At 42.8% G+C, this 13322-nt stretch overlaps 1 protein-coding gene across 16 annotated transcripts in view; it reads left to right on the forward strand.

Moving 5' to 3' along the window:
• Positions 1-13322, forward strand: part of larp (La related protein) — an 86202-nt gene that overhangs the window by 64305 nt on the left and 8575 nt on the right. For 8 of the 16 annotated variants that reach the window (XM_089731242.1, XM_089731244.1, XM_089731250.1 and 5 more), the window contains 15 exons: positions 1680-1861; positions 2673-2862; positions 3403-3588; positions 4440-4610; positions 5089-5216; positions 5800-5907; positions 6827-6918; positions 7614-7711; positions 8261-8424; positions 9364-9514; positions 9909-9971; positions 10454-10585; positions 11394-11494; positions 11953-12060; positions 12802-12953. In XM_089731242.1, coding sequence (XP_089587368.1) covers positions 1680-1861; positions 2673-2862; positions 3403-3588; positions 4440-4610; positions 5089-5216; positions 5800-5907; positions 6827-6918; positions 7614-7711; positions 8261-8424; positions 9364-9514; positions 9909-9971; positions 10454-10585; positions 11394-11494; positions 11953-12060; positions 12802-12953 — 2026 coding nt within the window. The remainder of the gene's footprint in view (positions 1-1679; positions 1862-2672; positions 2863-3402; positions 3589-4439; positions 4611-5088; positions 5217-5799; positions 5908-6826; positions 6919-7613; positions 7712-8260; positions 8425-9363; positions 9515-9908; positions 9972-10453; positions 10586-11393; positions 11495-11952; positions 12061-12801; positions 12954-13322) is intronic. The other 8 variants (XM_028179340.2, XM_089731245.1, XM_089731255.1 and 5 more) reach the window with 2 other exon arrangements.

Genomic DNA, 13322 nt, shown 5'->3' on the forward strand with positions numbered 1-13322 from the left:
GCTCTAGTTTTCGACAATTGGAATTTGTATAATATTTAATATATTATGTATCGAGGGGTGAACGGATGTTTGGTTTAAGCGAAATTTTGAAACTTTATAGGAGAGCCATTTGAAGCTTAAGGTATTTGGAACAAATTTTAATATCATAACCAAAAAAAAAAGGGTGCATGTACTTATGTACGCGCGTAAGAAGTTATACTTTATTTTTATTAAATTTATTTCTTTTTTTTATTTAAATTTTAATCAATTTGAAATAAATCGATTAAACAACATCCTCAAACACGCACATAGGACATCCCTTTTCTTGACATCGTATAAATTCGGCAATTCTCGGTACGGTTCGGAAAGTTCACCTGCGGCTATATTCAGACTCGCCAAGTTACGTCGGTCGTATTGTAATGAGCGATTTAGTGGGCAACTTCATTCTGTTAATTTTGTGTCACGGTGCGCGCGCATCGTAAAATTTCACTCTCATCAATTTTTCATAACGCGCCTAAAGAAGTATAACTTTTAAAAACTTCTTCAGCTATTTGAATGGATGAAGCTTAATTGAAATTCAATTAAAAATGTCGAACTGTTGATGCTGATACCAAATTAAACGGACCTTTAGTTAGAAAGATAAATTTCGCGTGTTAAGTGAAATGTCGCTTAACCCAAACAGCCTTTCACCCTTTATACTTATATATACTTAATGGCTTGGATTCTAGTGCTATAATAGAATCCTTAAAGTTATCATTACGGGATGTTGGGACGAATCATGTCATGAAATCACAAATGTTCACGATCGACTTCCACGGTGAAGGAATAACATCGTGTAATAAAAATCACAACCCGCAAAATTATAATTTGCGTAATCACTGGTGGTAGGACCTCTTGTGAGTCCGCGCGGGTAGGTACCACCGCCCCGCCTATTTCTGCCGTGAAGCAGTAATCCGTTTCCGTTTGAAGGGTGGGGCAGCCGTTGTAACTATACTGAGACCTTAAAACTTATATCTCAAGGTGGGTGGCTGCATTTACGTTGTAGATTTCTATGAGCTCCGGTAACCACTTAACACCAGGTGCGACGTGAGCTCGTCCACCGATCTATGCACGTAAAATGTTTGAGTTTTTGGGGGAACCCGAGAAGCTACGTCCAAATACTTACATACTCAGAGTCTTTGATCAGACGCCAAAGGCAAACATTACCATTATTACAAGAGAAAATAAAACCATAGACGTGGCTCCTCGTGTCCCCCCTGTCCCCCCAAAGTCTTGATTTAAATCGCCATATTTGGGAACCAGAAATTATCGGTACAGGAACTAATAAGGGTCTCATTATTCCACCCGCTTCCTTCACCGTTCCATCACATCCGAAATCCTTGGGTACAAATAATCTTTTTTTGGAAAATTAATAATACGTGCTCATTATAATTTATTATTCTTTATATTCGAACGAGCATATTTATTTGCTTTGTTTGGGGAATCATCGGGTTGATCGTATTTTAATTAAACATTATTGTTTTGCAAACCTTACGTAAATTCACTATGGGTTTTGGTGGTGTTACTATATTCATTAATAACCAATAATGTCGTTGCTTTTTGGGATTACGCGTTCATTGGTCTCTGGTCTTACGTACCACTTTCCTTCCTCCCCTCTCGTCCTCTCATCCCCTCCTACCCCCATCTTTGTCCCAAAACAGCTGCGGATACCACAAGCGGGTTTGGCACAGGGTCTAGTGATGCAGTACCCCGGCTTGGCGCTGGGAGGTCTCGGAGCCGGTCTCGCCCAGGCTTATTACTACGGGGCGGCCGCCGCGACAGCTGCGCCATACGGACTAGGTCTGGACCAAGTAACGTTGAAGGATTTGATCAAGAAACAAATGTGAGTTTCGTTATATATTTATCATTAGAATAGGTCATGGATATATAGGTCATCATAATAGGTTGACTGCGGGACCATTTCTGGGGGACTTTCAAACAGTTCGTATGAGGTCTTATCAAGGCAAGATTGGACTTTTTTACAGTGTAAATGAGACCTCAAAAAAGTTCATTCAGAAATGTGGATACAGTCGCCTCTTGTGTTGAGCGAAAGAACGCGGTTTTAATTGTCGCACAAGGGAACAATCATGAATGGGACTTTTTAAACCGTATAACGCAGTCAAGATGTTGATATCTCAAGGTGGATGGCGCATTTACGTCGTAGATGTCTATGGGCTCCAGTAACCACTTAACACCAAGTGGGCTGTGAGTGCCCCATCTAAGCAATAAAAAAGATGTGTGGTGTCGTGGGACACCAGATAGGAACGAAGTTCCTTATTATAAAAATATTAATGATAAGTTCTATTCGAGGTATAAAGAAAATAAAACTGGAGGTTTCGCAACAACCCACGGTCATTCGATAACGTGCGAACTTATTGTGGTACACTTCATTCACGGTTGTTTGCATAAGAGTTAGTGTGTTGCGCAAACGAACGCTCTGAGATCGTGGTCAATGAATGATAAAAAATTTGTTATTTTTTGTACGTTATTACAAAGTTAAGCCGTACACTGTGTGCATTACTAATAAAAATCTTACGTTACGGACGTTTTTTTCAACAAAAACAAAAGCTATCTTAAATAATACCAATAAATCTTAGTTTGAATTACGACAGAACAGAAAATCACCTACCTCACCCGTTTTTTTTCCATTTCAGCGAATACTACTTCAGTCCGGATAACCTGGCCCGCGACTTCTTCCTGAGACGGAAGATGTCCCCGGACGGCACCATACCGGTGACGCTGATCGCCTCGTTCCATCGCGTCCGGGCGCTCACCTCAGACGTGCAGCTGGTCCTCGACGCGATCCGGGACTCGGAGCGGCTGGAGCTCATCAGCGGCTTCAAGGTACCACCACCAGATAGACTAGACATACGAGACATTTGTTCGTGTATCTCAAGTCATCGTCGCGCCACGCGAGGTACCTGTGACCTACATGGCAGTCAAAGGGCTAAATACTATTTAAAAAAAAAAACTGTATAAAAAATAGATTGCCGCTAATGGTCTCTACGACACAAGTCACCAGTGGCTAGGAGTCCAGAGCGAGAAACCTCGTCACAATGCGCGCTGTATCGAGAATAACTGCCTTCTGTCTCAGGCCCGTAAATTGTCGTCGTCGTGGCCTAAAGGATAAGACGTCCGGTGCATTCGTATTTTTTTTAAGGTCTACGAGTAATATAGGCACATAACACCTTCATAAAATGTAAAAATAACTTTAAAAAACTTAACTTAAAAAAAAAAAACGTGTCTAACACTGGCCTTAGCAAGTATCTACCACCGGATCGGAAACGCGACCCACTGAGAAGATCCGGCGAGAAACTCAGCCGTGTCTATGGGTTAGATGGAGAGTCAATCGATGACGTTTTAACAAACCTTTTGGTGTTCAAGGTGCGGACCGTGTTCGAGCCGACCAAGTGGCCGATACTGGACGTGGCGACGAGCTCCGACGAGGGCGAGAGGCCGGAGAGACCGAAGCCGGCCGAGCCCGAGAAGGCCGGGGCGGAGAAGACGAATCCCGAAAACAACGAAAAGGAACAGGTCAAGACAAACGCCGATGATGTCGTTCAAGTTAAGGTAAAGGTTTATATATATATACACTAGCTTTTGTCCGCGACTTGGTCCGCGTGGAATAGTTCACAAATCTTATACCTTTAAACGAGCAATTCTTGTATATATATAATCTGAATCTCGGAAACGGCTGCGACGATTTTCATAAAATTTAGTATACAGTGGATTTCGGGACGATAAATCGATCTAGCTACGGTTTATTTTCAGAAAATGTTTGTTTTATTCGTGTTTTCAATAATCAACTCTTCCCGACATCTATTGGCGAAAAATAATACTATTTTTCTTAATTGAGGGCAACTAACCGTTTTAAAGACACAACAAGATGGCGTTATCAAAAAAAAACCGAGCAAATACGGTCATCATCTAGTACTGCTTTAATTTAGAACAAATTTTGTTAGCATAAAAATATTATAGTTATAGTGAGCCAACCTTACATTATCTAGTATTTTAATACACATTCACTCAGACGCTAAAATAAAATTTGTAAAAAATTACAACGCCTGACGCCAAAGCGTTCTAACGCCGCGACAGAGCGCTGCGTACTTATAGCGCTGGCGCTCTGTTTGACGGTATGATACCATAGTAGTACAACACATCTCGGCGTCATAGCGCGGCGTTAGTTTAGCGCTCTGACGCGCGCTAATTACGCGTTCTGTTTGAAGAAGGCTTAATAGTTAATATGAACTAATTTTAGTTAAATAAATAGTAGTGTTGCACCGATATTTACATACATGTTTATAAAACGATTTTTTTTTTAATGTAGTCACTTGTTTTGGCCCCAAATGACGTCACAAGTCAGTTGAGCGTGCTCCATCAACGGACTTCTATTTATTGTTTTTTTTTTCGCCTAATATTAGGAGGACATTGTCGAGGCTCCCAGTATAGAGCGGAAAGAAGAGAAGGTTGAACCAGAGACGATAAAGGAACAGCCGAATGATGTGAACAACTCTGATGTGGTCGTGGACACTGCGAAGATCGAAGTACCTGAACACGTGGAAGATGTAAAGGTGGAAGATGACAAGGAAGTGGTAAGTTGACATAGTCAGAGCTATACAACTTTTTAATTTTTATTGCTTAGATGGGTGGACGAGCTCACAGTCCACCTGGTGTTACATGGTTACTGGAGCCCATGAAAATTATTAAAGAACATCTGTGCAATAAAGTTTACTATAAAATCAATGATTATCTAGAAGATTGCACAAAGTAGGAATGAGTTGCTCGCTCTGGGCATTTCAATATTGAAAAAATTGTTACGTTATAATGCATCTTGTAAAAATTAATATTTAAAAAAAAAAAATATTTAAAAAAAAGGACATGCCCGCTGAGATTCTTGCCAGTTTTTCTCAGGACGGAGGCTAGTTCTTGTGAATTGGCGGTAGTTCTTTTTGACGTTCAACAAGTATGTACTTTCATTTATGTTGAATAATTTTTTTTGCATTTGATTTGATTCAATATATACAGGCAAATGCCTCTAGTGATGTCTTCACGCTCTGTTTCCTGCTGCAGCAGACCTCTCCGCCGCCGGAGCAGAAGGCGGACAGCGCTCCTGACACTCAGGAAGACAAAAAGTTGGATTCCAGTGACGATCCCCCGCTGCAGACCGAGGGGACCGAGGAGAGGCCGGGCGAGAAACGGTCAGTTTCATGCTTAGTTTATGATTTTGCAAACAGTTTTGCGGTCCCTTCATTATGTATGTATGTTGACCAATTAGACTGTATGTCTTATCGAAGCTCTTTTTATTTATTGCTTACAGGGGTGAACGTGCTCACAGCCCATCATTTGTTAAGTGGTTACTGGAGCCCATAGACATCTACAACGTAAATGCGCCATCCACCTTGAGATATGAGTTCTAAGGTCTGAAGTATAGTTACAACAGCTGCCCCAACCTTCAAACCGAAACGCGTTACTGCTTCACGGTAGAGAAAGGCATGGTGGTGGTACCTACCCGTGCGGACTCACAAGAGGTCCTACCATCAGTAATTACGCAAACTGTAAATGATGGGTTTGATTTTTATTACACGCTATGTTATTCCTTCACTGTAGAAGTCAATCGTGAACATTTGGTGAGTACGTATTTCATTAGAAAAATTGGTACACGCCTGAGATTCGAACACCGGTGCATCGCTCAACACGAATGTACCGGACGTCTTATCTGTTAGGCCACGACGACTTCAAAACGTAACAGTATTAACTGTGTGCACGTGTTACTGTCGGCAGTCGCAAGAAGCAGATGGTGGGCATCTTCCCGCTGGCGACCATGGGCGGGCCGCTGGTGGCGCCCGTGTCCGGCCTGCTGCGAGCCGTGCCGCCGCCGCCCCTGCCGCGGTCAGACCTCAATATATCTTGTTGTAGCTAACACGTTATTGTATCTTATTATTTCATATTGCATCTTACTGTACCCCTACTGTATTATACCGTAACCTATCGTAGCTTAACATGCCCTATCTATATATTAATACGTGAAGCAAAAACTTTGTATCCCTTTTTACGAAAATTGCGCGGACGGAGGAGTATGAAATTTTCCACACTTATAGAGAATATAGAGAAGAAGTGCACAATGGTAATATTTTTTTTAAATAATGCATAAAAGATACATTGAATCAATAAAGAAAACATTACATACACACTACATACCATGTATTTGACGCACACATGCATGCATACTATTTATTGTCAAACTTTTGTTCTTGACGTCAGTGGTCAAATTGAGAATAAATTAAATATTGTTTGTCTTTATTAATATCTTTTTATAGTGTGGCTTTGGCGAAATTTGTGATTATAGAAGTATAAAATACAATAATAATAGTGTACAATCTTACAATTCCAATTATAGTCGAATTTCGACTACTTCGGGACCTCTAGTTGTACCTTAATATGCCACATTGCACCCTTTTCGAACTTACAATACCACATTGTACCTTACTGTACCACACTTTACCTTACTTTACTCTATTGTACCTTACCGTTACCTATCGTAGCTTAATATACCATATTGTATTTTACTATATACCATACTCTACCTTACTATACCTTTCTGTACAGTCTCTATTGTACCTTACCGTATCCTGTCGTAGCCTAACACACCCTATTGGACTTCATTATATAGCGCCCTACTTATAATCTTACTGTACCATATCGTATTTTGTCATATCCAAATTACATCTGGTTATGTACACTGTACTTTCCAGTCTTTAACTGTAAGCTTATATGATGTGTGCTGATGTAGTTGTCTATGTCGATACAGGATGTTCCGCACGAGCAGGCCCGGCCCGACGCCGCCGCACGACTCGCTCGACCCGAACGTGCCAGAGTTCGTGCCGCAGGCGAGGCGACAAGGTGACGTGACGCGACGTGACGCGACGTGACGCGACGTGACGCGACGTGACGCGACGTCTAAACGTTTGGATACTGTTACTGCGAGGCTCGTGTACTCATAGATGCGTGGGCGGAGACGCACGCCTCATGTCTCGGTTATGGTAACCGAGGGGGGTTGGGGGCTGAAGATTCCGTCTGGTTCTTCCAATCGGAACGCGTCTCTGATGCGTCCCCTAGTGCGGATGTTGAGTACGAGAGAGTAGTCATTAACGCAATCCTATCTATGTAAACAGTAATTATGTATTAAGAATATTGAATTAATTGAGTGGCCACCCGCTACCAGGTGGACGGTAGGCGTGTTTGTCAAAAAAGGCAGGATGTGCTGATGATAAGATGAAGAATATCGTATGGACAAGTGAAAGGTTATTTGGTTTTACCGACGCTTTTTTATATATAGTTTTTTAAAATTTGAAAAAAAATATGACCAAAAACTTGTTTAGCTATAATTGAATGAGGGAAACTTAATTGAATTTCAATTGAAAACATCGAACTGTTCATGCTAATGCAAAATAAAACGCACCTTTAATTACAAAGATTATACAATCAAACATTATACATCAACAAAGATCACAATAGCTTGAGCCAAATAGCCTTCCACCCCTCGATATAGAATATATAAAGTGTACCTAGCCAGTGTATTGTTTGTTTGTGTACAGAGGACAACGGCAGCGAGCCGGGGGAGCAGCCGGGGGGCCGCCCGCGCTCCGCCGCGCACAGCCCGCAGGCCGAGGGCGGCGCCGCCGACTGGACCGAGGTACCCGACTACATATCTGTTTCCTTATTGCGGCGAAGCAGTAATGCGTTTCGATTTGAAGGGTGGGGCAGCCGTTGTAACTATACTGAGACCTTAGAACTTACATCTCAAGGTGGATGGCGCATTTACGTTGTTGATGTCTATGGGCTCCAGTAAACATTTAACATTAGGTGGGCCGTGAGTTCACCCACGACAATTGATGACTGTTTTTATGAAATATGCACTTAAAACATGCAGACAAATGACTTCACGGTGAAGAAATAACACCGTGTAATATATTTGCATTAGTACATAATAATAGTAATTATCATAATATGGATGGCACAAGATCATTTTTGTAAAGTTGCGTGAGTGTTATGAGTTTACGGTAACAACTGAATGTTATGTGAGTCGTTATATGATAAAAAAATTTATGTGCTGTTAAATTAACGACAAAAAAATCATTTAACAGCTCAACAGACTGGGAGCGCTGACCTTGCCATCCGATTTAATGTTACATTGCGCGCTGTGTTTTAAAAACAAAAAAATACTAACAGTTGTTGTGCACAGGTCAAACGTCGAACGAAAGCCGGCTCCCGCGAGCGCTCCGCCGCCGGGGGGCCCGCGCCCGACGGGGAAGTCCCCGACGAGGAGCCTCGCGAGGAGCTGCACTTCCAGCTGGACGAAGAACTCGACTTACCTCCACCGAGACACAACACCTTCACCGATGCTTGGTGAGTCTCAGACACTAGACCCATTCCCGGTCCTGAGGACAGAACGGAAAGCAGTCGACGTCGCCCCAAACACGTACGTCATTTCGGATCCTCCCGATCCACTAACGGTGCTTATAGGTACCTCAAGCCCACACACAGCCCACTGAGTTTCTCGACGGATCTTCTCAGTGGGTCGCGTTTCCGATCCGGTGGTAGATTCTGCGAAGCACAGCTCTTGCTAGGGTCAGTGTTAGCAACGTCGTCAGGTTTGAGCCCCGTGAGCTCACCTACTAGTTAAGGTTACGCTGAAATAGCCTCTCAAGGCTCTCAGCTTAGGTAGGCAAAAAAGAAAAAAAAACTAGGCCTCATCGCCTAGCTCGATGAGAACGGTGGTCAGTGCTTGGAGAAACTTAAAGCTCCATAGACTTGAAAAGGTCACGATAAGAAGGTTATCGTGTCAATGTTCTCATATGCTGGTCTGATGCTGTGTAAATGGATCTACGCGAGCTCCCAGTGCCGGACTGTTGTCGGAGGGCAAATAGTATTTCAAATATCATAGTGTTACGTGCTGGGGTTCGGGATAAATAAGCACTTAGAACACTCTTAATTCTCTTCAGGTGATCCGTTCGCTGTTTTGCTTCGAGTAGTTCAGATTATTGGCTGACTGCGTGCCATCCCTGCAACGCTTTTATTGTCGATACGATATCCCTAGAATTATCGAAAACATTCCTCACAAGTCGAGTACTTTCGATGTGTGTTTCCCTGATCTGACAATAGATGGCGTTGTACTTCTCGAGCGTTCAAATGCTACTAGATCCTTCGATATTCGTTCGGCTATTCGGCGATAGACGGCGCTACTCTTACCGGCGTAACCATAGTATCGCTTAAAGAATGTTCTATACAAAAGCACGCAATGGAACAAGGCCGTAGTCGGTAACGTGTCGTGACGCGCGTGCGCAGGTCCGACGAGGAGTCGGACGCGGAGTTCACGGACGGCGACGTGGGGCGGCTGCTGATCGTGACGCAGACGACGCGCGCCGCCAAGCACGACGGACACGACCGCCAGGGGGACTGGACCAGCCGCACCAAGATCACGCAGGACCTCGAGCAGGTGGGTGCCACAACTGATCTCCGTCTTTGAGTTTAAAAAAACTAGCGACCCGCCCTCGCTTCGCTTCGGAAACTGTAATTTATTATTGATTTCTGCACTATTTAATGGATGTTATTATACATATAAACCTTCCTCTTCAATCACTGTTATCTATTAAAAAAAACCGCACCAAAATCCGTTGCGTAGTTTTAAAGATTTAAGCATACATAGGGACAGACAGATATAGGGACAGAGAAAGCGACTTTGTTTTATACTATGTAGTGATTATGTAAGTGTGGGAGGCTTAAACGACGATAGGAAAGATCTTCTACCGAACGGGTGATACTTTGTAGTTAAAAAGAGGGTACTTTTGCTTTTTTTTTTAACATATTCATAAATATATTTTTTTAAACAGGTCATTACCGACGGACTGCGTCGTTACGAAGAGGACCTGTGGAACGACACAGAATACACTTCGGTGAGTGTTGGATTTGATGAATGTTTTTTTTTTCTACCCAAGCTGGTGTAACCTTAGGAGTTATGCCAGCGTAACCGAGCAAGTAGGTGAGCTCACGGGGCTCTAACCTGAGGATGTTGTCAACACTAGCCCTGGCAGAGCAGTGCTTCGCAGAATCTACCACCGGATCAGAAACGGGACCAACTGAGAAGATCCGACGAGAAATTCAGTGGGCTGTGTCTGTGGATTAGTTTACTCGTCGAGCCCTTCGTCGCAAGCGATGGGTTCGACGAGAACGATGACTGGGTTCAACCCGAAAGACAATATATCCGGTGGTAGATTCTCCGAAGCACGGCTCTTTCTAGGATCAGTGTTGGCAACACTCGCGGTTAGAGCCCCGTGAGCTCACCTACTCGTCAAGGAGAAGCTGATATAGTCTCCCAAGGCTATCAGCATAAGTAGGGAAAAAAGGGTTGAATTATTAATGAGTACAATTGTTACAGTCGTACGGTAGCGGCCGTGAGTACCGCACTGTGAGCCTGATCAGCCGTGAGCAGTTCGAGGCGGCCGTGCCAAACGAGCGGCATAGGAACCCCGCGCGCCCCCCGCCGCCTCCCGCGCACCCCCACCACCAGGTACACACGGTATCCTTAGTTGAAATTGCGATCTTTAGAGTTAATTTTTTTAGAGAAACTGTTTTAAATAATACTATTCTATAAAATGGTCAAATAATAGGGGTTAAAGTATGAAATTTCCTTACGAAATTGAACCATTTTTTTCGTGATTTGGACAATTTTCTACGTGATAAAAAGTTTTCTTTTCAGGAGGCAGTACAAAATGCTTTCACACACTTTTTAGAATCTAGATCACCAGAGTTCTATCGCAAACGCATAAATGACCTTCCTATTCGTTGGCAGCAATGTATAGATAATTGCTGGATATTTTAAATAATAAAAAAGTTATAATCTAATATTTAAAAAAAAAGACATGCCGGCTGAGTTTCTTGCCAATTCTTCTCAGAACGGAGGCTAGTTTCTGTGAATTGGCGGTAGTTCTTTTGACGTTCAACAAGTATGTACTTTCATTTAAGTTGAATAAAAAAAATTTGATTTGATTTGATTTGTTAAATGATCAAAAAAAAAAAAAATTTCAATTTTGCCGTACAAATCGGCAATTTCATACTTTAACCCCTAATATAATATTGGAAATATTTAGTAATTATAATGCATTACTCTTACCCTGTTAAAAAAATCACGAAGAATTTGATCGCGTTCAGGGATCTATTTAATACACGTATAGAAATAGTAATGTATACGAGATTAAAGTTTAGCCGAACACGTCGCGTCACGACACGCCACGACAAGCTACACAGGATCATGTATACAGAACGCGTCGCATTACGACAAGCCACGACAAAACACTAGTATTAAATTGTTTTCGCAGGTGGATCAACAGCAGCCGGCCGGCGGCGGCAAGGCGTCCCGTCCCCGGCGAACCGCGCGCTTCTACGCGGCCAGCAAGGACCCACACGCTACCGATGTCATGTCAGTAAACATGCCAATATTACATTTATTTTTAACACGCTTTTATTAGATTCAGACAAATGTATGTTTGTAACGGAATCTTTCAACATGATTTTGACCCCCTTCAAAACGTCGTGTTAACTCGAAATTTGGTATACTTATTAAGGACCGATGACAATTCAATATTAAAAAAATTATTGAAAATATTGAAATTCCACTAAAAATAAAAAATAAATACATAATAGTTTAAAAAAAAACAAAAAAAAAACGCTTTTACAGAAAATACAACTAAAAAATAGAAAATAAATTTTAATAAATTTGAATTAAAAATAGTATTAGAAAAAATGATTTTATTGTAAAAAAGCGTGGGGTGCTTGGTGTCAGTAGTCGACGTTTAAACCACCCAAGACTACGCCCCACCACCACCATCCGTGCTAAGGATGACCATGATTAAGGATACCCTTAATTTATATTTGCAGCTGCAGCAGGAAGCACAAGACCAGATACAGCCTCAACCCGCCCGTGGAGCACCACGTCGGCTGGATCATGGACGTGCGCGAACACCGACCCAGGACTCAAAGCACCGGGTCAGTACTACATATTTTACACTGGTGGTAGGACCTCTTAGGAGTCCGCAAGGGTAGGTACCACCGCTCTGCCTATTTCTGCCGTGAAGCAGTTTGAAGGGTGGGGCAGCCGTTGTAAGTATACTGAGATCTTAGAACTCATATCTCAAGGTGGGTGGCAGCATTTACGTTGTAGATGTCTATGGGCTCCAGTAACCACTTAACACCAGGTGGGCTATGAGCTAGTCTACCCATCTAAGCAAAATATATATATATTTATTTTTATAATATGAAATGTGATGATATGGTATGAAATATAATCTCGGTAAAATTGTGGTCATTTACTGAGACTTTTTCAGTGGACTTTTTGGATGATCTCGAGAAGTTACGTTCAGCGGTTTTGTTTGATTTTCCCACGTTTGTGGACTTTCACAGATACTAAATAACAGTTAATAAACCACCGTTATTACATATTTGAAACTGAAGAAGCACTAAATAGACACAATGAAACAAATCACACAACTTCATACTCGCGTTCCCGCCCACAAAGTCCCAGAGTCGCGTAATGAATGGGTTGTGTCAGCTCGAAGTGTGTGGTGGTTTCATTTCATGCCATGTTTCATATTAATTAACTTCATTTCATTTCATAATATAATATTTCATAAAAAAAAATTATAAAAGATTAGGCTGCATGGTATGATACTGTTGCTTTTCCATTTGGAAAAATAAAACTACTACTACAACTGTGTGGTGTTGTGACAGGTCGTCGCTGGGCGCGTCGCCGACGCTGGGCTCGTCGTGCGGCTCCATGCCACAGTCCCTGCCGACCTTCCACCACCCCAGCCACGGTCTGCTGCGGGAGAACCACTTCACGCAACAGGCGTACCACAAGTACCACTCGCGCTGTCTCAAAGGTGAGCGCCCCGGAAGGGTCGAGGAGGTTCACGTCCTTACGGATCCATCAGATCCAATAACCTTTGCATTAGACGCCTTTAGCTCTAACACTAGGAGGCTTAGGGACCCCGGTAACCGTACTCGTCGAACTAACCCATGCATCAGCCCGCTGAGTTTCTCGCCGGATCGTCTCAGCGGGTCGCGATTCCGATCCGGTAGTAGATTCATTTGCGAAGCAGCTGCTCTTGAGTTGTTAGGTTTCCTTCGAAGGCGCTCGGGCAGCTGTTAGCAAATCCCACCCCTCCTGGCTGAGCCCTTACTCGCCCACCTGTCCTGGTGAAACTGGAAAGACCTCCGGGCCACCAGTAATCCTTCAATCATAAAAAAAG

This window comes from Bombyx mandarina, chromosome 11 (genome assembly GCF_030267445.1).
Source record: "Bombyx mandarina strain Sakado chromosome 11, ASM3026744v2".
Taxonomy (NCBI): Eukaryota; Metazoa; Arthropoda; class Insecta; order Lepidoptera; family Bombycidae; genus Bombyx; species Bombyx mandarina.